The sequence below is a fragment of the Melanotaenia boesemani genome, chromosome 14 (genome assembly GCF_017639745.1).
Source record: "Melanotaenia boesemani isolate fMelBoe1 chromosome 14, fMelBoe1.pri, whole genome shotgun sequence".
Lineage (NCBI taxonomy): Eukaryota > Metazoa > Chordata > Actinopteri > Atheriniformes > Melanotaeniidae > Melanotaenia > Melanotaenia boesemani.
The window spans coordinates 8795402-8821964 of record NC_055695.1 but is presented as its reverse complement, the minus strand read 5'-3'; the positions used below and the strand labels follow the sequence as shown (position 1 = coordinate 8821964).

The 26563-nt window shown below is 36.8% G+C and overlaps 2 protein-coding genes across 2 annotated transcripts in view; both read right to left on the bottom strand.

The window, feature by feature from the left end:
* Positions 1-9263, bottom strand: part of LOC121652879 (E3 ubiquitin-protein ligase rnf213-alpha-like) — a 59047-nt gene extending 49784 nt beyond the window's left edge. The window contains exons 1-11 of the mRNA XM_042005961.1: positions 9072-9263; positions 8797-8983; positions 8337-8392; positions 8042-8201; positions 7646-7774; positions 7431-7529; positions 7229-7351; positions 6417-6606; positions 4086-4259; positions 2578-2730; positions 292-908 (exon numbers count right to left, since the gene is read on the bottom strand). Coding sequence (XP_041861895.1) covers positions 292-908; positions 2578-2730; positions 4086-4259; positions 6417-6606; positions 7229-7351; positions 7431-7529; positions 7646-7774; positions 8042-8201; positions 8337-8392; positions 8797-8983; positions 9072-9145 — 1962 coding nt within the window. The 5' untranslated portion in view covers positions 9146-9263. The remainder of the gene's footprint in view (positions 1-291; positions 909-2577; positions 2731-4085; positions 4260-6416; positions 6607-7228; positions 7352-7430; positions 7530-7645; positions 7775-8041; positions 8202-8336; positions 8393-8796; positions 8984-9071) is intronic.
* A 1221-nt stretch (positions 9264-10484) lies between these two features.
* Positions 10485-26058, bottom strand: LOC121652880 (E3 ubiquitin-protein ligase rnf213-alpha). Its single transcript, XM_042005962.1, has 10 exons — positions 25831-26058; positions 25242-25348; positions 24730-24839; positions 23794-23863; positions 23536-23666; positions 23277-23386; positions 12266-12403; positions 11813-12018; positions 10939-11207; positions 10485-10751 (listed from the first exon to the last, which is right to left on the bottom strand). Exons 2-10 carry the CDS (start codon positions 25339-25341, stop codon positions 10485-10487), a joined length of 1401 nt encoding a protein of 466 aa, XP_041861896.1. The 5' UTR covers positions 25342-25348; positions 25831-26058.
* Positions 26059-26563: the final 505 nt, after the last annotated feature.

Below are 26563 nucleotides of genomic sequence, written 5' to 3'. Positions count from 1 at the left end.
AAACAGGAAACTTGAATGTTTTTCCATTTCAAATGATAAATCAACAAGGGAAAATAATGATTTTTTGCAAAAACATTTTTTTTAGTATTGCAAAATATACCACAGAAACAGCACATATTGAAGTGTGAGTTTTTTTTGTTTTTTTTATTTAGCTTTCTTTGCATCGTATTAGTCTACATCTCATGCACATAGGGTATGTTCTCTACTGTGAAACCCACTATTCTTTTTTAGATTGTCTTAATGAAATATACCTGCCTTTTTTTGCTAAGTATAAGTAATGAGAAAACGTACCATTTGCAGCAGTTTCTCCAGTACTTTAAAGTCTCCTTCTGGACACAGAATATTCCTGATGTCCATGATGATTTTAGAAGACTCTATTGCTAAATCAAGATCCTGGTACTGCTGAATCTGATCAATTCTTCTTTTTATCCATTTTCTGTTATCAGCAGAATTAATTCGGCACATGATGTCTAAGTCTTTCTGCAAGTCTTCATACCTTCCTCTATAGATTTCAAAGATGTGATCTACTTCCTGCAGTGACAGTTCCCCATCCTTCAGACTGTCATACAGCCTTTGGTATTCCTTGTAGCAGCTCTGGAATATTTTGCCGTAAACAAGCTCAAAAGTGTAGATTTCTTCATGTCCTTCATAGTCGCCAGTGTCATCTTCATGAAACTGGTCTCTTGACAATTCTTCCACCCGGTTCGTCCAGCACATTTTGAAGATCAAGCTGTCTTTGATGGCATGTAGTTCTGAAGCCATTTCATAGGTTGTATCAGAAAGGTTGAAATAATTGGACTTTCTAGTTGTCGGAGAGGTTGGTTCATCAAGTGTGCGAACTTTGATAAGTTCATTCAGATTCATTGTCTCAATGTTCTGAAGCTTTTTGTCCAACCCCTGGAAGTCAACTGTAGAAAAAGATTTAATAGTTAAAAAAAAAAAAAAGATTGTAGACATAATATTGAGATGGAAGATTCTCTGCCTAAATGCTGTCTTCATGTAAAGAGATAGCAATATGATGCCAAAGACAGCTTTCTCTCTCTCTCTCTCTCTCTCTCTCTCTCTCCATATATATATATATATATATGAGGCTTTGTAATTACTTAATCACTATTAATCGCATTTTAATCGCATAACAACAATATTTGTCTTAAAAAGAAACTTGTTTTTATTTAAATGAATTTTAGTTATAGGTACAGACCTCTAGTAATGTATGGAAAATTAATTTCATTCCATTTCAATTGTCACATCTGTGTTAATGCAAATACTGCTGTGTGCTAGCAACTCCGCGATTGGCTGTGGATCTGCGAGACCTCTCTGCTCTTCCAGCTCCCTGATTGGCCGACTCCAGTCACGCTTACCATCTAGTGGGAAATCGACTTGGACATTTGATTGGACGACTGCCTTCCCACAAAAACCAACCAGCTGAACACCTGGCTTTTAAAAGGGAGGAAGCGCCAGCATTTGAGGCAGCTGTTCATTAGGCCCACAGCTCGCCATCTGGGATTGTGTTGTTGAAGTAGCTGGTTGATTGTAAGAGCATTTGGTTTCCCGATAACTAGATACACAAAACAGTAGAAAATAAAAATCTGCCTCCGCGAAGTCCATTAATTTATGATAATGGACACCTCGTCGGCCATTATCCCTTACATATAAACCTGGGAATGGTAACTGAAGTCAAATAAAGTGACCTTTGATCTGTTATTGAACAGAGCACGGTTGTAACATTAGTCCAGTTTTACCCTCATACACCCCTGACTGGGGGGTGTAAAGGTAAAAGAGTGAGTGATATAAAGGTGGGAAGGGGCATGTCTGTGGATATGAAATTAATCATATATTTGCACAGGCCTAGCAGGCATAGACAAATGGATTTTGTAACGAACTATGAGGTTTGTTTCTTTTTAACCTATTTATTAACTTTGGCTTATGTGTTGAAGCTACTTTTTGTACATTGATTGTATCTTATGTGATGTGGTTGTGTTGTGCAGCAAGCCCCTTTGTCCAAGACTAATTTCTCCAAAGGGAAACAAATAAAGTGACCTTTAACCTTTTATTAAACAGAATAATAACACTGATTGACTGACAGATGTCCTTTCTTCTCTCAAAATTTGTTTCGTTTGACTAGTAGATTTCCACTGCATCTGAACACTGTAGCCTAAGTACCGTACTCATTAATCTCTTTTAATCACTAAGCTGGCTACTAGTGCGGTGTGACGCATGCACAAGTTATATTATCAACAGATTTAAACTTAGTGCACTATCAAAGGTTTGATGTATGTATGAGCCAACTGACTTTATTCCGGTCTTTCCATTTTTCCATTGTAGTGGAACAGATGTCTATATTATGTTGTTTACCGTTATTTCAGATTGTCAGATGTTTAGACTTTGTAAAATAAATTTTAAAAATAGACTGTTTGCCATGGCTGTCTTCCTTTTTACTTGATATTTTACTAATTTATTTCTTTATTCTTTTCTTCTTTTCCAGATTTATTCTTTTTTTGTGGCATTTCTATCTTTCCATACTCTTCATCCCAAGATTAAGTTTCTGTCAAACACTTACGTACCAGCACTACTTACCTTTAACATGTTCTGGAAGCTCCTGACAGTTTTGTAGGAGACCCTCGACAAGCTCTTTCTCAGTGTGAACTGCTTCTGCTTCTTCTTGCCGTAGTTTCAGTAACCTTCTCATACTTCTGTCATCTTTACAACGACCATCATCACAGAGGACATCTACAGAGACAAACAGATATAGATGATATATTGATGAACAGAAATATAGAACCAAAGTGCTGTAAATAACAAACAATTAAAATAACCTTTTTTGTGTAAAGCATTAACTTGTCGATCTGCCCATCAATGGATCCGTTTTGTTTAACTTACTAAGACATTCCCATGGCAGCTATGGATGTCTAATTCCCCTAGTGTGTGCTGGGTACTCCTTCCAGTTGAATGTTCTTGAAAAGTAATTCAAAGGGAGGTGACCAGGAATCATCCTCCTTACCTATCACTGCAGGGCTTTTTCAGAGCAGAGGAGCAGTAGCTCTACTTTCTACTACCCTCAGAGCTTAACTCAGCCAACCACAAAACTAATTTCAGCCACTTGTATCTGCAATCTCATTCTTTCTGTCACTACCTGAATGTCATGGCCATAGGTGAGGGTTGGAACGAAGGTCAAACAGAAAATTGAAAAGTTTCACCTTTTAGTTCAGCTCCCTTTACAACAGTGGTCCAAATTTCCACCCTTTTTTGGTTGATAAACATTCCATCAGATTTGGAGGGCATGGTTTTCATTCTGACTGCTTCACACTTGGCTGCTAAACTGCTCCAATGTGAGCTTAAGGTTATGGCTTGAAGAAACCAAGAAAACTACATATTCTGCGGAACAGCAAAGATGCAAACCTGAGGTTTCCAAACTAAAAACTCTCCTCTTTCCAACCACACCTTGTACTCCTGCCCATTGACACTGGCAAGACATTTGATGACAAGGGGCTGCCTCTTTAAGAAGGGTACAGACCAACACACACCATGAAGCAGTCAAACTTCTTCTTCACGATGACCTATTAATTTCAGTCAGGTGTGTTGGAGCAGGGAAACAACAACAACCTGCAGGATAGCGGACCTCAAGGACCGGAGTTTGATACCCATGCTGTAAAGAAACCTGGTTCCCTTTTTACAAATAGGTACAGTACTCCAACCTGCCACTCCACAGGCTTTGTCCCAGACCTCCATATGGCACTAAAGAGCCAAACAGCCTCACAAGTATTAACCTCTATATATAGCTTTGCATTGTATTACTTCTTGCTTACAACTAAATAAAAAATAACAGTTTTTCAAACATCTGTTACAAATGAATGAGATTTTACATAACTCCCACCCCGCCTCCAAAAAATAAAGTTTCATACTTTAAAGTTAATGTGGACAGCAACAGGTGAAAAGAGGCAACCTCCACAGTAAGAAGAAATAGAAATGAGAGATAAAAAAGACTAATCAAAACAGTAGGAAGGTGAAGAGATAAATAAATAAATAAATAAATAAATAACGAACAAACAAACAAACAAATAAATAAATAAATATTTAAGATTTACCCATTTTCAGCAGTTGAAGAAAGTTGCGTTCTCTCTGGAGAATTTGGTTTAAAGTTTTCATTTGGATCTTTCCACTGAGAAACTTTTCTGACATAGACTTGAACGCTGAAGTTGCCAAAGTCATTCTGATTTGTGCTTCATCTGAGAGTTTGTCAATCAGTTTTACTCCTGCTTCTAGAAAATAATACAAACAACAAAATCTTAGAGTCAAACAAATTAATGTAAATAATAGGAAGCCCTAAAGAACATTTTACACTGGAACTGGAAGAAATTTTAAATAACAAAACAAAAACAATAAATAGAATGCACTCTCAGTCTTATTAACAATGAATGAAAACCAAACACAACCAAAAACATTAGTATGATAGATGATAAAGTCTCTTCTGTAAACAAAATTGTCCTTCAAAAATATATTAACAAATATTAAACATGGGGCTCAGACAGGGGAAACCAGCAAAACTGCCAGTTAGTACCATTGTATTAAAAAGCAAAACAAAACAAAACAAACAAACAAAAAAAAAATTGTAAAGAAATATGCTGCGCATTGTTGCTGTTTGTGAAGCTGAAATATTTCCCTCCATCACTGTGTGTCAGACTGATCTATGAGCAGTGAGTGAACCGCGCGCTGCTGCGACACAACGTTATGCTTTTTCACATACGACACGACACCGGTGTGGTGCCGAAAAAAGAACCCCTGCCGTGAAAAGCACCCCACTCAACAGCAGAGTAACAGCATCTCGCCTTACCAAAAGCTTGGACTAACTTGCTGATAAAATGAGGAAATATATATTATGTACTACACAGAGAAAGAAAGTCAGTAAATCTGTCCCTGTTAGTCTCAGCATTTTGATCTTTTCAGAGTATGCTTATACCATGATCAGCAATAACTTGTGAATTTCGGGGCTGCAAGTGATTTGGAGTCAGATATAGAAGGGGGTGCATATCCTGGCAGACCGAGCTTTCAGAATATGCACCCCCCAAGTAAATCTATCCCTGTTGGTCCTGGTCCTATTATTTCTGTGTGACCATATACAGACCATTTAAGCATAATTTTTTCTGTGTAATATAAATATATATTTTTCTTTTTATCAGCAGGTTAGTCCATGCTTTTGGCAAGGCTCATTGAGAGGGGGTGCTTTTCATGGCAGGGGTGCTTTTTTCGGCACAATACCGGCAAACTCATTGTGTTCATTTTTTCTTACTATGCTTTGACTTACTGCTTATCGCGACAGTAGTAGGGGTTGTTGCAAAAATAGTGGTCTGGTCCAGACCATGGTCTGTCGATGGTCCGGACCACTGTAATGAGTGGTCCCTGCCATAAGGAGACATTTAAATCAGTGGTAGCTACATACTATACATTTCAGCTACCAATATAAGAAAGGCTAATTTTATTATTGTTATTTTTTTTCTTTTTACATTTTTTTTTTAATGGAAGAACAATATTCATCATACATAAAAAAGACATTTGGTAAAAGAATATGAAAAATGAAGTATTAGAGCATTAGATTTTGAATCATTGGTAGGTACCATTAAAATTTATTTGTTAAAAGCTTTTTTCACACATTTTCACACAATTTTTTCCTTGTGCTTTCACTTTATGGCTAATAGAGTGATAACCATTAATAGGAAGCCAATATTTAAACAGAATTGGTATGAAAGAGGCATTGTCTTTGTAATGGACAAATGTCTTTTTTATGAATGATGAATATTGTTCTTCCATAAAAAAATTTAAAAAGAAAAATAATAACAATAATAAAATGATCCTTTCTTATATTGGTATCTGAAATGTATAGTATGTAGCTACCACTGAAAGTGGTCCGTACCATTGATGTAGTCGCCCCCTAGTGGCAGGAACACTCATTACAGTGGTCCGGACCATGGTCTGGACCCCTCGCCACGACAGGACTACTTGTAACTCAGCGTTCCTGACGCATTTAATGGTGCTCTGACATTTATCATGTACATTTATGAAAAGGTCGCAGCCCAGCAGCATCACGATGCTGAGAAACTGCACTTCACAACTTTTTCTTCCAGGACACTGCATGACCTTACAGCCGAGTTCTGCTTTACACACCAACTCACCATGTAGTAGGACATGTACGCCACCCCAAAAATAATCATCCAACCTGGCCACCCCAGTAAAAATATTCTGGATCTGCCACTGGGCAACACACCTGATTCAAATTAAATGGTTCGCCAATAACTTGTCAAGTTCTAAACAAGCTTAAAAACATTTTCATTTCAGTATACACACCTTTTATGTTAAAAAAAACCATGACAGACATTTATTAAGAGAAGAGTCACAGTCCTCATAATGTTTGTCACATTTACCTGTAATTGTGAAGACAGTTTTTGCCACTGGCCAGTTCAAAAGGTGCTGAAATGTCAAGTCTTCACCTTCATTGTAATCACCATTGGTATCTTTGGGCCATGACCTCAGTACAACAACTGACATCAGCTTTCCAAACTTTGTGATGTCATGTTTCTTCAACAGGTCGGACAAAGTTAAACCAGATTTATTCTAAACAAGAAAAAAAGAAAAAAATTCATATAAGGCAAGACAGTTACACAATCTAAGTATGACCACATTTCAGGACAGACTCAGGTAAATTTTTAGCCAATGATGTATTTGTATTTTTATGGTAAGAGAGCTAACATAAAAAATCTGTGAAGTTATTTGGACCTGGATATATACCAGAGACTTCTCCTCCAACACTTATCTTTGGGTTTAATCAAGTGTCAAGTGTGCCATTTTCTTACTGTCTTTTACTAAATGTAAAAATATATAAAAAAAACAAAGCAATGAACAAATTAAGTGATAAATGTACAGTATTTTTTTAACTGTTGTGTTTTTATGTAATTCACAACTGAAGTTAACAGAAATGTGTCTCTATAATTATAGTGGCCACGCATGTAGCTCACTAGCACCAAAGGCGTGAATGAACAATGGATTCAATGTTAAGTGTTTACAGTCTAAAATTAATAATAATTTAATAACAATTACCATTAATCAAACATATAATGTGTTTATAAGGCTATTAACAAGTTTTTAATGGTTTATACCTTATGTGAATGCTTAATAGGTAGACTTCTAAGCATTTATCAACTGATTTTTTTTTTTTCAACTTTAAAATCTGTCTCACCTGGCAAACACCTGCTACTGCCTCCAAAGCACATTTCTCCACTGTGCTGCATAGCAACGGACTTGCCTTGCTTAGTTTTTCCATCATGTTACAGTATATCCCAATTTGATTAATTGGGTGTTCCTGCACACAAACATACAGCTTCAGATGTGTCTTAAATGAGATAGTTAAACCTAAAAAAGCAAATAGAAATCAATCTCACTTGTTTTAGTTTTCCTTCAAAGTCCTTTTGAAATGTGTCTCTCCAGAATTCAGTGTGTCCTTTATGACTGAAGGATATGGAGAGCACTGTATTCCACACCTGCAAGAGAAACATGTGTTTTAATAGATGAGCTACATCACAGTAGTAATAACATAGACAATACGAAACGACTTCTGTATTTATTAAAAATTCTTGAACCATTCCTTGAATCTTACCTTCTTCTCTTTGGGGAAAGTAAACTGACCCCATGCATTAAGGAGTTTGTTTTTGAAGGTATTTCTCATCCATCCCTTTATTGATTCTAATGTCTCTCCAAACGACTCTTCAAGAACTCTCTCTCTTGTCTGTAAAAACAAGTGTAAAGCTGTCATGTTAAATTGGGTTATCTTAGTAAAATGGTTATTTTTCATAAATCTAAAATTGTGCTTCATCCATTTCCTTTACTTGAACAACAACAAAAAAAAAACAACAAAACAAACAAAACAAAACAAAAAAAAAAAAAACAAAACAAAACTGAAAGTCACAACCCATTATCCATACAAGACCAAACTGATAAAAAAAGAGATGACTGTTTCTGTATATGAATCCAAGCATGTAAAGACAAAACTAACCTGGGAGTCAGTGAGGCCATACGATTTTCCAATCAGACACACCAACTCGAGAAACTGAAGAGGAACATCACATTGATCTGGGTCTCTTATTGCATGGCTGACAGAGCCAAGCAGCATGGCTGCAGTTTTTAAGCAGCACTCTCCGTATTTGTCATCAAAACTTTGAGGAAAAAAAAAATGATCAAAGCCTTATATGCATAAAGTTGGCTATCAATATTACAGCGAAAATTGTTGGCTCTTGCCATTGATACTGCTTTACAATGACAGGAGGAATTTTTATCATCTTTTTCCTTACCTTTTATCTCGATGGCATTCCCTTTTGATGAGATAAGATGCAAACTCTTGCAAAGCCTATAACAGAAGCCATGCACTTAAATTTTCACCAGACCGTGGGAAGTTACAGTTCTTTAATAATAATAATAATAATAATAATGGATTAGATTTATATAGCGCCTTTCAAGGCACCCAAAGCGCTTTACATTGTGAATCCATTAATTATCCACTCCTCACTCATACCTGGTGATGGTAAGCTATGTGTGTAGCCACAGCTGCCCTGGGGCAAGCTGACGGAAACGTGGCTGCCAGTCTGCACCTACGGCCTCTCCGACCATCACCAAACATTCATCCACACATTCATACAACTTTTTCCTCCTAACATTTGTTTCCACATTTTGTCATAATTTTGTTTTTGTGTTTATTATTAGATATTCAAGTATCATAAAACTATTTATTATAGCTGAATTAAGGCTACATACCTTGTATGTGGTGTGAGTTATTTCAGATTTTATGCTGATCTGCAAATAATGAAGGATGTCAAGGAGCTCGACTTGCATACTGGATATGAACCTCAATGCATCGTTCATACACAGCAGAGACATCCAAGAGCTCACAAGAAGACGGTCAATATCCACAAGGTATTTATTTTCTTTCATGATCTGATACCTGAATAAAAGTCAGGGATTATTACAGTAACCAGACACATAAAACTAAATAATAAATAAATGATTTTTAGTAGAAAAAGACTTTATACCTCTCATCAGTGTTCCTGTGGAACTGTGTGATTTTGTTTTCTCTTACATCTGTCCAGAACTCAAATTGATTCATGACAGGTGGAAGAGGCTGAAAAGGCTTGCTTTGTCCTCCAAGAAGATGAATCAAAGGGATGACTTTGATCCACTTTTCAGTATGATGTCTAGCGTTGTGGCAAAGCTTCTCCACAGCATCTGCAACTCTATACCAGTAAAAAAAAAGAAAAGAGAAAAGTTCAGTTTCACTAATATTCAAATGCATTATTTATTCATATACATTGGTATTGACAATGTTTTAAAACATATTTTAATCAATCAATGGAAAATTGTTTTATATATTTATAAATACTGTATGTCACTGAAACGCAACAATTTTCCTCTGGGGTTAACAAAGTATTTGTGATGGTGGTCCCAGAGAAATTAACGCTTCATTCCAGCACCTTTCCAAAAACCACTTTTTGATACTGTAATAAAAACACCTTCTAATAATATTCAGCTCTTGGGTGCTTCTACTACAGGTGTGCTGGCCTGTGTTTGTTGTGATAATTCATACCTAACATATAAAGTTCAAGTCGGGATTGACAAAAATGCTCTTTTCTCCCCTTTATTGGTTAACAAGGTAGCAATTTCTGCCTATATGACTGGTTACATAAAAAGTAGTGAGCTACACAATACCAGCACCTTTCTCAACTATTTGAAATTTTTCTTCCTAAATCACCTCAAGTGAACACATACAAGATCATTCTGGGAAAAAAAAACTTTGTGGTTGCAGCAGTTTTTTTTCTGGCTAATTAAGTTTGTGCTTATACAAAAATAATCCCAGCCAGTCATCACTTGGGACCCAGTGAAATGGCAGTGTAGAAATCTGCAGAAAAACCTAATTTTAAACATTTTGAGAGTAATTTGCACCTTTACTTCCCCTTGTTTGTGTAACTAAGACAATATGAACCTGATCAGATTGTTACTGTAACTCTTTTCATAGTGGTCTTTGAATTCTGACAGGAAAACCTGTGATCACTGGCCTCCTCACACAGGTTTTCAGTCCATTACATTATCCACCTTTTGAATGTCTCAGCAGTATCTGTACTTGTCTGGAATTTTAAATCTGGCATTTGGAATTTGATTTGAATAAAAAATAAATCGCATTCCAGCCTGTGAAATGGGATGCTTTGGCAAGCACAGTTTATTTATTATTTATTCAGTATTTTTATTTCTACAACTAAATTGTTAATTTAATTTCATTCTTGCTGCTTCAACAGTAAGTGTGGATTAAATTTACATATGATGTTTTTTTAAAAAATTATACTAGAAAAATAAACTTTGCCTTGAATTTGACATTTTCTGATAAACATGGCTCCCTGAAAAGAGTAAAAATAGATAATAATAATAATAATAATAATAATAATAATAATATATTATACTTGTACTAACTTCTCTTTATCTTCCAAAGGGTCTGTAAAGTCTTTCCAGAAACTAAGGAAGTCCTTCTTTGGCTTCTTAGGCAGGCAAAGAAGACCACAAAGGTTAGACAGCTGAGTCATCATGCCATCCTCTAGATATTTGTTGGAGACGAGCAAACCAACAACTCCTGCATGTAGAGGGGGCAAGAGCTTTTCTTCCTTTGGTTTGCTGGGCTTGGGATAAATGTTTTCATTGAGAAAATCTTTGAGCAGTTTTCGGACCTGGAAAAAATAAAAGGTTTTTAGATCATCATCAAACATTTATCAATTCAAAGTCTTCACAATAATAAATCTTAGTGTAATAAAATAGTAAAAATAGTATTGACTAATTCAATCTGCAACAGATTTCAAGGCAACATTATGGATGTGCATATGAACCATGCATCAAACCTCTGGTGTTAATATTTACCTGATCTGGACCATATGATAACGGCCATTGTTGTTGTGTACCATCATGAAGTAAAGGACGACTGTATTCATGAAAGAACTGCTGTAACAGGATAAAGAAGTTGCCCACATTTGGTTTATTCCATGACGTCAGAAGATCAAAGATTATTTTCAACATTTCTTTGCCAGCTAGATTTCTTTCTTCAATCACATATTTGCTCAAAGAACCCATATGCCAGAATGCCCTCTTAAGCTCAAGATGGATGACGTCATCATACTGGTGCCATTCCCCTGGAAATTTAAAGAGCACAAAATTAACAGAAATACTTTACATAACACACTGCGTGTTTTAAACTGTCTTCTTAGTTTATCTACAACCAGTCAATCAAACACTATAAGTCAACATATTCAGTATAAAAGTTTATATTCAATGCCTTTTAGGAGGCATAGCTTACTACACAGCTGTAAAGAAACACACAAATAGGCTCTGTGGCCAAACAGCACATTTGACCAACTAAGTCTTGACTATGACATCTTTTATAGCATTACATAACTGTCCTCCTGTTTGAGGTCTGCAGCCTAGCTAGACTTTACCAAGCCACTGTCTCCTTTACTAACGCTTATAATAAACTGTAAGAGACGTTTATGAAGATACATCCAAATATCAATTAACCTGGACGTGCTTATCTTACTGAGACACTCCTAAACCTTGGCTGTATTTTCACAAGTATTTCTAGTTAGGGAGTTTAGTATTCTCAAAACTATGTAAAAGCAAATGTATGTATGGAAATATAAAATAAGCTAACAACAGGCTGATTATAGTATAAACCAAGGAATTATTCTGTAAACATGATTAAAAGCTGTTAGAAAATAATGTAGACAAATAAATGGTGTACCTTCATGACCCAAGAACTCCTCTTTGATTGAGAGGCACCTATTCACGTGTTCATTTTTGTCTTCCTGGTAGATGGCCTCATAAATTTCTTTAATGTCATTTCCACTATGCTTGGTGATAAAGTACTTGTAAGGTATGCTCTCCTGAATTATGTCCTTAGGAATCATAGCATGTCCTTCAACAAGATATCTTTTGTCATCTAGCTGCCTGTGAAACAAACACGTATTATTAAAGAAGGGACTAGCAAAGAAATGATAAACTCAGCAACTTCACAAAAGTGTTATATTAAAAAAACGAGTCATAATGTGGTTGGTGACAAATAAAAAACACAAATAATTTAGAAATAAGACACAACAAAGTTTGATTTCATTGATTCACTCTGTGAATTCTGGCAATTTATACATTTGACGCTTCTAGACATAATTATCTAAGTTTGTATGTATGTGAGCCATACCTGGAAAAGGACATTTGAAGACCAGGTTTATTCCAGGATCCAAAGAGCTTTTCAGATTTTACGAAAATCTTATTCTTCTCTGGATTCACGTGGGAATCTTTGGAAGTGACAGCATGAAAATGCACATCCACCCATTCACTGTTTGGTGAACAAAAAATAAGATACATTTTAACTTTATTTTTTCTTTATTTTTTCTATTTATTGTGCGCTGTAATGTTTTTTGTGGTAGATAGCAACAGTTTTTGACTAAGAAAAATACCTTTAATGTCTGCGGAAGCCAAGAGTGGCTGGGCTCGCGTGTTTTTTTAAAACACCATTTTCTCATGATGATGGGAATTTAGTAGGGGTGTAAAGATTACCAGATACATATCCAAAAACCGGCTCATAATTACAGATACGATATAGATTTTGTTAATAAAACAGTACAAAATCGATCAGGGTTCAAACCGATTTCTGACTAGTTTTGTGTTAGTTTCTCCTCCTGAGGCGGTCTCTGGTGTCTGTGCTCTGCCTATGTGCGTGTGTAATGTAACTGGAAACACGTCCAATCACTTGCCTGCTTCTACCAACCAAGGTCCAGTAAGGTTAAGGTGAACCACTGGGAGGGAAATCTATCGGAAGCAGAAAAATGGAAGACGCAACTGCACAGTGCACCTACGAATCTAAAGTCAAAAGTCTGGAAATACTTCGGGTTCCATAAAAACAGTCAAGGCACCCTCGACAAATCAGCTGCAGTGTGCAGAACATGCAAAACTAGCATCAAGTATACTGGAAATACAACAAACCTCGCTCTCCACCTACGCAGACGGCACAGTGTGGAAACGGAGGAAAAAATGCGCACCAAGACGCAAGTAAAAGTGCTACTAGTGCTATATGGGGCGCTAAGTGTAAAAATTCAGTATAAAAGTTGTAGCTGACACATTTTCATTATTTATCTCACTTTTCTCACATTTAGCACATTTTTCCTACATTTTCCTACATTTAACATAACTTTTAACCACATGTATAATGGTCAAATAGAACATCTAAATCTAAATTTTAAATCTAAATCTAAATGCTATGTTAAATCTAAATGTTATATGTTATACCTAATTTTTAAATCTAAATCTAAATGTTATATGTTAAATCTAAATGTTTAAATCTAAATGTTATATGTTATATCTAAATGTTAAATCTAAATCTAAATGTTATATGTTAAATCTAAATGTTTAAATCTAAATCTAAATGTTATATGTTATATCTAAATGTTAAATCTAAATCTAAATGTTTAAATCTAAATCTAAATGTTATATGTTAAATCTAAATGTTTAAATCTAAATCTAAATGTTTAAATCTAAATCTAAATGTTATATGTTATATCTAAATGTTAAATCTTATATCTAAATCTAAATGTTTAACCTAAATGTTTCGAATATATGCTAATTAACCCCGCCCCTTTTAACCTCAACCAATACGCTAGTAGGGAAACACTCGCTCGCACGCACACAAACACAGGTCTTTACTGTGAATGTCTTTCTGCATTTACGAGCTGCACTTCGAAGTACACTTCCAACCAACCACTCACACCATTAATGGTAAGATGCATATATTTATTTTTAACTTTCTAAACAACATTTTGCGGACATTTCAGCTCTTTAGTTGATCTTTAGACCATGATGTGGAAAAGGAAAAATTTCCAACGAGACCAGCCTAAGCTAATCTGGTCTGGGTATGACAAAGACTGATGCTTCTGGAGAAAAAGGCAAGCATCTTGTTTTTATATGTTTTGACTTTGGCTCAAGTAGCCTGATGAAGCCCCATTTCGTCAAGGGATAGATGGCAGAGGAGCCTATTGAAAAAGAGAAAACAAAGATTTCTCTTAATGGACTGAGTACAGGTAGTGGCTTTTAAATAATACAGACACAAACTTTGGACATTACAACATTTACTCAGTTAAGGATTAGGAAATGCATTCTTGGTTCACTTCACTTTTCTTTGTGACGTGACGGCAGTGATAGCGATAAATTTGCCCTGGACGTTAGCTACAACTAAGTAGCTAGCTAACAGTAAAAGTCCGCAAAATGTTGTTTAGAAAGTTAAAAATAAATATATGCATCTTACCAATAATGGTGTGAGTGGTTGGTTGGAAGTGTACTTCGAAGTGCAGCTCGTAAATGCAGAAAGACATTCACAGTAAAGACCTGTGTTTGTGTGTGAGTGCGAGCGAGTGTTTCCCTACTAGCGTATTGGCTGAGGTTAAAAGGGGCGGGGTTAATTAGCATATATTCGAAACATTTAGGTTAAACATTTAGATTTAGATATAAGATTTAACATTTAGATTTAAACATTTAGATTTAACATGTAACATTTAGATTTAGATTTAAACATTTAGATTTAGATTTAACATTTAGATATAACATATAACATTTAGATTTAGATTTAAACATTTAGATTTAACATATAACATTTAGATTTAGATTTAAACATTTAGATTTAACATATAACATTTAGATTTAGATTTAAACATTTAGATTTAGATTTAACATTTAGATATAACATATAACATTTAGATTTAACATATAGCATTTAGATTTAGATTTAAAATTTAGATTTAGATGTTCTATTTGACCATTATACATGTGGTTAAAAGTTATGTTAAATGTAGGAAAAATGTGCTAAATGTGAGAAAAGTGAGATAAATAATGAAAATGTGTCAGCTACAACTTTTATACTGAATTTTTACACTTGGCGCCCCATAGTGCTACCAGTTACTTTCAAAGTGCGTTAGCTGATAACTCTACCACGCAAAGACATGCGTCCCTATAGCGTTGTTGAAAATGCGGGGTTTAGACAAATGATACGGATTTTGGAACCAAAGTACAACCTGCCAAGTCGCAGCATTTCAGTGAAAAATGCATCCCTGGACTTTACGAGAAGGCTAAGCTGAGGTGTCAGAATTTCTGTCCACTGCGGAACGAGTAGCTTTAACAACAGACGCTTGGACCTCGTGCAACTCACTCATATGTTACAATTACTGTGCATTATGTTGCTCCAGACTGGTCAATGAAAACTCATGTCCTGCAATTGCGTGTGTTTAACGAGAGCCACACAGGAAAGAATATTGGTGCCCTTTTAAGAGATGCATGCACGGAATGGAAGATTGAAAATAAAAATTCTGCACTTGTGACGGACAATGCTCGAAATATGATAGCAGCAGGTCAAGAGGCAGAAATAAACCCTCATATTACATGTGTTACGGAAGCCACTGATTGCTGCCACCTGTGGCTCATCCAGCATGCAAACCCCTTCTTCTTCTTCTTCTTTTTGTTTTTTGGCGGGTGGCACCTTCCAGTCAGGTGCATTACTGCCACCTACTATGCTGGAGTGTGGGTCTGAGGGGATAAGACAAAAAGAAAAAAAAAAAGAAAAAAAAGACTAGATTCTAGTAATTAACCCTGTTTCCTTTAGGAAACATAACAAGTACTGCCATGGCTCACCCCTTAATATAGATGATAGCTGGAGATCTGTGATGCCAGCTTTCTTTAAACCTGCATGGAATTTAATTCTTTCTGCTGAATATTCTGGACACTGACATAACACATGTTGAACTGTCTCTTCTTCACCACAATTTTCACACAAACCCGACGGGTGTTTGCCTATTAAGTTTAATGTTCTATTTAAGCCAGTGTGTCCAATTCTAAGTCTAGTGATGACCCGTTCTTTCCTCGCGCTGCCCCCTGCTGGTCTCATTGTGCCCACCTTCCCCTGGATTGAATGTAAGTGTCTGCCAGTCCTTTCTTCATCCCATTTCTTTTGCCATTCCTGCAAGATGTGTCTCTTGATTATAGATTTAGTTTCTGTTTTACTGAGTGCTATCACCGTGATATTATCTAGTTCTAAAGCCTCCTTAGCTAATTTGTCTGCCCTTTCATTCCCATTGACACCCCGATGTGCTGGAACCCACATAAAAGTGACAGATATATTATTGCTTTTAAATCTAAAAAGTGCTGCAAGTATCTCATTTAACATATCTTGTCTTGTTTCTGAGAAAGAAAACTGAATTGATGCCAGGACTGAATGAGAATCAGAGCAGATGACGGCCTTAGTAGACCCGGTGTCCTCTATCCACTGTAATGCTGTCATCACCGCCATCATTTCCACTGTAAAAACTGCTAAGTGATCTGGAGTCCGTCTTTTGATATCTATTGCTAGTGTAGGAACTGTCACTGAAAACCCTGTTTTTCCTGTTTTGGGATCTTTTGAACCATCTGTATAAATAACAACACAATCCTGATACAACATTTCAAGTCTATCGTTCACTAATATTTGGGCATTTGCTATTCCTTCATACTTATTCCTGTTTTCCAAGAAGTATCAGTCAATGGAGACTGCAGGAAAAAGCCATGGTGGAGTAACTGATAATGGAACTGCAGGAACAAAACGGAGGTTATTTAATCCCATTTTATCAGCAAAATGTGTACTGCTCCATATTAAACACTTTGTTCTGTCTCTTTCACTCTCCCAACAAGGAAGGATTACCTTAGTTGTTGGATGTCTGTCCAGAGTGTGACCCTGAAGATATGCCCAGTAATTCATCAGCAGTTGCTGTCTTCTTAATTTCAAAGGTAATTCTCCCATTTCCACCTGTATTGCTGCAACTGGGGATGTTTTAAATGCTCCACAACATAACCTTAAAGCCTTGGATTGGACTGTCTCCAGTTTTTGTAAGTGTCTTTTAGCAGCAGAACCATAAACAAAGCATCCATAATCTAAGACAGATCGAATCAGTGCTATATATATCTTTCGCAATGCTCCCCTACTAGCCCCCCATTCACACCCCGTAAAGCACCTCATGATATTCAAAGTGCCTTTACACTCCTGTCTTCTTCATTTTACCTTTACTCCTAGGAATAACTTGATATGCTGTTGATAACAAAATATGTCGAAATCCTTTATCCACTACCCCATCCGTCCTATCAAGTCTGATGCTAACATAGCCAACTATTACAAAATCCAGTCTGGGTCTCAGCCATGTTTCCTGCAAACAGATTACGTCAGGTTTCTTTGTTAAATCATTAATAAACTTTTTCAATTCATGTCCGTTAGCCAACACACTTCTAGCATTCCATTGTAGCAAAAGTACCATATTAATACACCTACCCTATCCCTAGATGCTCTTGGCTGGCCTGCATACTCAGATCATTCCTCACTTCCTCCCAAGTTAATTCCTTGATGTCAAGGTGGTGAATTGCTGCCTTAACAATGATTTGTATTCTTTCCGTTTTAGATTTTACCTCCATAGTTCCATTCACGACTCCTGCAATGAAAGTGACCAGCTTCTTTAAGTCAATCAGAACTTTTCCATCCATTTCTTTGCTCTGTTCCATACAGAGTTGTCCTTGGATGCTTCCCCTACCTACCTGTTCCTCTTGTGTTTTCACACTCCTGACAACTTCTGCATATGTGATTTTATTTTGCACTCTAACTCGCTGTATTTCCACCTCCCTTTTCATTACCTCACATCCTCCATAAGCCACACTATGACACCCCCCACAGTTACAACATTTTGGTTGTACACCCTGTCCACACTTGCCATAGTCATGATCGCCTCCACATCTTGCACATCTTCTCTTACCCTTACAAACCAGGGCAACATGCCCAAATCTCTGGCAGTTAAAGCTTCGGTACATATTCTCTCACTCGATAGTTTAAGAATCCAAGAATCGCGTTGTTTGGAAGGAATTCATCTTCAAACTCGATCACCACACCTTCGCTATCTGTCCGTTCACTGTTTCTTGTTATCTGAATCCTTCGAGCATCTCTTACTCTCCCCCCTCTTAGGTTTTGTTTAATCTCTTCCACTGTCACTCCAACCGGGACTCCCCATATCACTCCTTTGACCCATTTCCTCCCCTTTTCAACGCGACTCACGCTCGTCACCTTCCACTTACCTATTTCCCTCAACTTACCTGCCCTCTCCCGCTGCTCCTCGTTCTTACAAATAATCAATAAATTACCATCTCTCAGCACCTTGGCCATAACAATGTCTCCTACCTGATTTTTCAACACTGTTGAAAGTTTTACTGGACTCATGGCAGATAAACCATTTTCTTCTCCGAAGCTCAGTATAATCTTCCATTTTTCTGCCTGATCCTGAGGTCTCTCATCTCCAATATGCCTAACTTTCTTACTTCTATTTTCAAAGGATTCACTCCTTCTTTTTACCCTCTGACTGCCACTATCTCGACTTATCTCCATGAGATCCTCACTTTCAGAAAAGTCAGTGTCTCCCCACTCAGGCCCATTCACAGCATAGCTGTGCCCACCCGCCATCGCTCTCATTGATTCTCCTGATTTCCTCATTCTACCAGGAATACCTCTCCTCCTATCGCCAAGTGATCCACATTCCTTTTCGCCACATTCAACCGCCAAGTTTTATTGCTGATTTTGCAATAGTGATTTGACCATCGACTCTCCAGACCCCAAAATGAAACAGTGTCAGGATTCACATGTAATCCAACTTTTTAAACCAAGTAATAAAAAACAAATCAATTCTGTCCAGTTACCAGTAACCTGAACCCGGCGTGGTCATGCAAACCCCTGCCCTGGATCCATGTGTTTGAGTGGCTGAACCCGACACACCTCCGCCTCCTCCACTTAGATTGGCCGAGACCTGGTCAATCACATCGCACCCTGCCTGCCACCCGGAAAAAGAAAAGACCGTAGTGGGGATCAGTTTGAGGAGGAGAAACTGTTTGCTGCAGACGGTTTCTTCCTCCGCTCAGCTTGATGACTTTGTGATGGCATATTTGTGACTTGGTGTCTTTATGTGAATGCCCGCTGAGGTATTAGTGGTGGAACGGTGTGCTGTGAGGTTTGAGTGTAATTGTAATTCGATTGTACTCAGCTCTTTTGGCTGCTTGGTGATTCGGAAAGGTTAAATCCTCTTTATATTCTGTGCGATTGTACTTCGATTGTGCTCAGCTCTTCTGGCTGTTCTTTTAGTTTCCCTTGGTTTTGTTGTTATAGTTATCTGGGCAACTTTGTGTTATTAGTTAAAATTAGAGCGTGTTGGGCTAGATTAGAAGAACTTATCCCGGGTTAGAATACCCATGTCTTTTTTTTAAAAAAAAGATATTGGAACTGCTGCATTTTGTATAACGGAACAATATTGTAAATAAGACGCTGGCTTAAGTCCCCGTGGTTTATTTGGTTTTGTTTGGAGGACGTACTTTTTTTTTTTTTTTTTCCTTTCTTCTAGTTCAAATTGTTTGGGGTTTTGTTTTTCTTTTAGCAGTTCTGCTAAACCCAACACAGGTTCGGGGGTTCATCTGTTGTATCGCCCTTTTGTTCAGAACAATAAAATCTTTAAATCCACAATTGTGTTGCGCCCTTCATTCCCCTAGACGGAGGTCGTAACACATGCATTGCACACACCATTAATCTGGCCTCACATAAAGCTTTTCAAGTACAACGTGCTGCAAGAGTGCTGGGCTAAGTGAGGAGAATTGTAACCTTTTTTCATCACAGCCCAAAAGCCACTGAAATACTTCACCAGAACCAGCTCCTGCTTGGTTTGCCATCCCACATATCCCCAATAGTTCCTATGACATGTTGGAACGTTTTTTGGAGCAACAGCCTGCAGTTTTTGCAGGTTTAATGTCAAGAGAGCTGAGGAAGGGTGAAGATGTCAATACTTTGACAGAAGACCTTGCTACAATTGAGGCAATTGTAAAGCTCATGCAACCTGTCAAAGTGGCAATATCACTTCTGTGTGAAGAAGACAATCCCACTCTGTCCATGGTTGCCCCTGTTCTGGCAAAACTGAGAAAACACTTTAGTGCAGTTGATGGTGACCTGCACATCATTGCAGAAATGAAGGCCAAGTTTTTGGAAGACTTCCAAAAAAGGTAAGAATAATTCTATTCAGTGTGTATGTATCTTTAGAGTGTGCTATGTTTTTTTTGGTTTTGTTTTTTAAATGGTGAAAATAGTTGTCAAAGTTCTCAGGAATAGCTTTGTAATTGCGTTATCATCCAATTGTTTCCAGATACCAAGGAATTCAAGACACACTGCATGTTGCCAGTGCCCTAGACCCACACTTCAAAGTCCTGTCCTTCATTGATGACGACAAAATCAGAGAGCAGACGTACCTGTCAGTGTTAACTGAGGCGTTAACCCTACACAAGAAGGTAAGTTTCTATTTTTGTAATTATTCCAAACCTTATCAATTTTGACTACCTTTGTTTTATTAAGTCCATGTTATCTCAAACACATACAAACAAAAACACAAACATGACTGAGTATTGTAAAACTGTAGTAACAGTGACACTTATCAGGCAGCTGAGGGCAGAGACTGTAAATTTGAGAAAGGACCTGCACAAAGGAACCCAATGCCAGGTGAAGACAATCCTCACAAGGATGAGCTAACTGCAGGTGTGTTTAGGGTGGTGTAAGCAAGCACATGACTATTTTTAATTTTAATTTTTACTGAATTTTGTTGTGATAATAATATTGTCTTATGAATAAAGCTAATAAATCTAAAGAATAATTTAATGGCATTACTTAAGTAGAATTTACATGTAGGAATTGGCAAGATGTGTTGTTTTTTTGTTTTGTTTTTATAGAGATTTTTTTTTTTTTCCATTTTCTGATTTAGATGATGGGCCTCCCCCCAAAAAAGATGAAGGCTTTGGACCAGATGTTCAGTGACATCATAGAAACAAGGCCACCACTGAAGTCTTCCAGGGACCTTGCAAAAGATGAAGTCTGGAAATACAGAAACCGTGATCCTTTGCCGTTGGATGGCAATGCTTTACACTGGTGGAGAGACCAGGTGGATCTGCCAATACTGTCTGCACTGGCTAAGACTTACTTATGCATACCTGTCACTAGTGTACCGTCCGAAAGGGTCTTTAGTACTGCTGATGACATTGTCACAGCCCAGCGCAGTGACTCAGAGAAGACCATGTTGACCAGTTAATCTTCCTGAAAAAGAATCTGAAGTAGAAGTACAATTGTTTTGGCTTTTGAGAGTTGCTTTTTGGTTTTTTTTATGTACATGCCAAACATGAACCTAACATTTATTTTTTCACAATGCAGTAAACATTGGTTGAATAATTTCTGGTGGCGCACAACAAGTTAAGTTATTTATTCATGTTTCTTTCACAAAGAGAAAAACAGTTTAAAAGGCCAAAAAAGGCAAATAATATATTTTTTAAGGGTTCGTTTGAAGATTTAGTTTTTGTTGCTTTGTGGGAGATTTTTCTTTATTTACATGCTAAACATGAATCTAACATTTTATTTTTCACAATGCTGCAAGCATTGGGTGAATAACTTAAGGTGGCACACAACAAGTTATTTATTTATATTTTTTTAAAGGCCAAAAAAGGCACATTATTTCTTTTTGAAGATGTCGTTTGAAGATTCTGTTTTTGTTGCTTTAAATTAAAAGCTCAAGTGAGGAAAAAATCCTACTGTTTTCTGTTAAAACACATGCACTTTCATTTAGAGATTTAAATTCCAAGGTAATATTAAATATCGAAATTGAATCGATTTAGGTCAAAATGGCACTGTATCGTTACAAAGTTAGCTGAATATTTTTATGTTTCGACTCATGGACCATGTATCGAGATGCATATCGAATCGTGTGTGAGGGAGAGATACACACCCCCCTAGAATTTAGAGACTCAAATCAGCCAAACATGCATGTCTTTGGACTGGGAGGAAGCCTGGAGAGAACCCATGCATGAACCCATGGGGGATGGCTGCATCTAGTTGCTCGGGGCCATTTGCTCTGGCCGCCTGGATGGCTAGTGCCTGGTTGGGTCAACAGCTGCCGATCTTGGCCCACAGGGGCCCCGTGACCGCAGGGGGCTTTGTCTGGGGCCTTCCTCTGCCGCCCTCGGAGCAGGTCCGGGGTAGTCTTTAGGGTGGGGTGGCTTAGATTCGTGCTCTGGGATTGCTGCAGGTTGCCCGGCTCTCTGGGTCACCCTAGTCTGCCTCTGGCATGGTCATATTTGCATGATTGCACAATCCTGACTCTTCATACTCTGCATGCTGACAAAGTCACTGAGTTGTCCAGTGGATTTATACACAAGCTATTTTTGTTTAGGGCTATCTATCTGTCTGTCTATCTGTCTATCTATCTGTCTGTCTGTCTGTCTGTCTGTCTGTCATGTGCCTTTGTTACTTTGGTTGTTGTGATACATCTTGCTGTTGATGTCTTGGTTATGTTTTGTTAGGAGCTCCAAAGGACTGTCAGTTTAGTTTACCTGTAAAAATGGTAAGAAATTCTTTGTTGTGTTTCTGTACAGGTGTAGCAGTTGTTTGTCTGGTGTTAAGTTGAATTGCAGGGTCATTGCTTCTATCCACTCTACCTTTGTCTCTACATCTTTTTTTCACTTTCCTTTTTACTTCTCTCCATTCTTCTGTCCTGTCCAGGCAGGTCCAACAAGATTACACAAATTCCATAATACTAAATAAATAAAATAAAACAATATATATACAAAAAAAAAAGATTATCAAGATGAGCCTTATACCCATGAAGCTCCTCTTGGCAGAGTAAATTTGTTCCACATAACACAACAGCCATTATATTTGCTACAATGCTGGACAGGACAAGTTAAAAAAAAAAAAAAAAAAAAGGCTGACAAAGGCTGAATATGCGGCATGTCTTACTGTTAGGTTTTACTCACTCATTCACTCATATTACACATCTACACCATGACTACAGCCCTGTCATGGGGTCCGTTTTGATCATTGAAATCGGGTGTCACACTTACTTTTGAGCCCATCTTAATCATCTGGTTATCTGGAGAAAACAAACTTTGTGTTCTCGAGATAATATGTAACAAAAAACAGTCCTTGTTATCTCGAGATAACAATTAACAAAAGAATAATGTCCGATAACAGCCACTCTTGGCTTCCATAAAAGTCAGACTAAATTACACTGATAACATTAGATTTATGTTTTATTTCCTACACATAAACAACACCACTGTTCAATTAAGGTGAAAATTAGACAACTTGCATTGATGATTCGGATGGATTTTTAGAGGGACTGTGCTGCCTGGAAACGTCTTCATCTCTGTTGCCGGATTGATGCTCCTGTGGATGGGGTGTGAGTGTTTCATCACCTGGCTGAGCATCAGCAATAAGAAATAACAATTAGGTTTAAAAGTAAAATCTTGACATCAACCTATGTATTACAGAATAAATTCAAAGTCATGATGTAATTTTAATTTGGTTTAATTCAATAATAATAAACATCATATTTTACTGATAAGAACCTTAGTTAATGTTGCAGGTTTTTGCTTTGTCTGTGTGGAACTAGCAGGTGTAGGAGAGGGCTGAGCTGTACAGACAGGTAGGGTTGATTTTAGAGTCACATCATTGGATGGTTGAGAGTCATTCTGAGAAGCTGCAAAAGATAGATTTATATTGTTCATACAGGTGTCAGTTACAGGTGGGGTAGCATCTAATTTGATATTTGATGGTGTTTGCTGGAACGAGTGAGCTCCTAGTGTTGGGTTCTGGACAGGCAGTACCTTTTAAGGGGCCCTTTAGTGTAGAGCTGTCTGTGGATGTCTCAGTGTCAGATGTGTCTTTCAGATGAACCTGAAAGAAAAATATTGATTCAAAGTAAATTTTTCTTCAGTTTACTATTATTTATAAAAATTACTTATTTTTTGCTCAATGACACATGACTATGTCAAACATGAAGACAATTATATTATCTTGACAAGCCATAACAGGCCAGCTTACAGGTTCAAAATGAGTCTGTAGAAACATTTAGCCAAGTTTTGATAAACTTGTTAACAATTTTGACTGAGAGACTCAAATCTTATTGTTACACTGTTAGAAAATTAGTTAATATTAAACTGTTAATAGTCTCTATTCAAATGTGTAACAGGATGATAATTTTAGATTGTTGCAAAAATCTTAACACGATTACATCATTACTAGTTAGTGTAATTTAGTATTCCTGTGTAAATTTAATTTCTGGGTAATGTTCAGCTTTTTGGTTTGGCTATCTACCAGCTTGCTCAGATGTTACAGATCCAGTTGAACCAGAGTCTTCAGCTGATCTTAGTGGTGATGGATGGTTCAACAGTTTCCCAGAAACAATGACAACTAGCTTGTCTTCAGGAATCTGTAGTATTTCTGGGCAGTCCTCTGTTTTTAGATCTGATGGAGCCTTTGTTTGTTGTACTTTCAGTTATAAGAGGAAACTGTGTTGTAGAGACAGACAGGTTTGATCCAGGAAATGCTAGTCCTTTCTACTGACTTTGTTCAGTATAACATTCAAGCACAAATGTATTTAGGTATTTATTAACAAGAAGCAGTGTTTGGTTGTGAGCATAACAGAAAACCACAAGTACTTTGTTTTTATTTTAAAATCCTGAATAGACAATTGAATAGTCAAAATTTCCCTGGGCTAGGAAACTCTTCAAATAACAGATTCTGAGCATTTCCATCTTTACCTGAGGTGTGTTTGCTTGTTTTTCTTTGCCATCTTTTAAAGCCTGAGCTTGATCCTGCGCTTGGTTCTTTCCCTCAGGGACTGAAGGTTGATGTGCTGATGTGGCACCATCTGTATAACAATAAATATGGAAAATGTTTCATACATACTTATTTTCACTTTTAGTTTTTCCTATAACATTAAGGTATGAAAACTGCTTGCAGATACCATGTAGCTTAAAAAAAGAGGAAATGGTCTAAGACTAATCAACACAGTACATTCACCACAGAAAGCTCTCAGTTCTCTGTGGTGAATGTACTGTGTCACAGTCATAATTTTTCATTCAGATTAAACATTCATCCGAAAAATGGCTTTGTTGTTATGCATGAGCTGTTTGCCAGAGTTGAGATTAAAAAGTATCAAGATAAGATTTTAACACAAATCAGTTTAGCAAATTTAACAGTAATCTTATGTTAGTATCACAAACGATAATAACACATATTAATATATAAAAAGGGTTTCTGACAAATGTACCTTTAGCCCTCTTTTGAGCCAAGAGAATTAAATTGAAGCCGCACTCCGGACAGAATTTAAATGAATCTTCCACTTCATTTCCACACTCAGGGCAAAACATTGTGTCCCTGTTTAGACAGACAACATTAACATCTGCTAATCCTGCGATTTACTTACAAACATTAGAATCAGAATTCATGATTACTGTTGAAAGTTTTTTTGGACTCAGTAAATGCATGTCTTTGTGGTTTTACAAGTGCTGTAACCTTAGTACATTTAAAAAATGTTCTTTCTTCCTTGTTGTGTTATCTTTAAATCAGAAACCAGAATAGAATAATTTAAGCAACACTCACATACAAAACAAGTATGAAATTTAGCCTGATTACCAATAGCCTATTATATTGTTATAATCCAGAAAGACATTTAAGGAAATTAAGGTTTTTGATCACATTCTAATATCTTTACATAAAACCAAACATCATTTAAAAAATGATCAAAATTATATTAATTATATCAAAATTATACTTAAATGTATCTGTTACGCTGTAAATAACGTCTCTTATCGATTAAATCTAGTGGGTAAAATATATGAATTTATCAAGTAACCTACCTTGTTTGCTTCTGGCATGGTTGACAACAGTAATATGAACTGTCAACTGCTGTTATGTAGCTCACTATATGTCAAAAACTGACTTTCATTTTCATTTACAATAATAGGTGGGGCTGCTTTGGCATGTTTCGGAATGCCTACCAAGCTACAAATAATTAATACATTTTACATTTGCTGTCATACTTTTCAAATACCAGATTTTAAATTGCAGACTAAGCTGAAAGCCATGTAAAAAGACATAGTTAATTGGCAAAAAGGATCCAGAGGCTTTTCAAAATTCGGCTAATTGAGAGAAAAGTCACATGTTCAATAAACCGACTGCACGAACTGACACTAAATACCGCACTATTACCATGAGGGAAGTATGTGTGTGTGGAGGGGTGGATGTGTGTGTGTGTGTGTGTGTAATTTCCTTTCCATTTCATATATAACTATTTCTGCTAACTCCAGGAAAATGTTGTCTGTTTGATTCTCTTAATGAAGGTAACATAAGCATTGATGAAACTTGACTTATTTTGAGATAATTATGAATGTGAGCAACTTCCATTTGCTTTTTTGTTTGTTTGTTTGTTTGTTTTTTTTTGTCTGTTTTGTTGGATATTGCACAAGAGGGCAAGTCTAGATAAGTCTTACACTTCTACTTGGTCCCCTTTGGACATGATACTGTTTTTTTGTTTTTTTTTATGAGGGTTCTGCGTCACTCAATGCAGAACATAATAATGTTTCTTGTTTT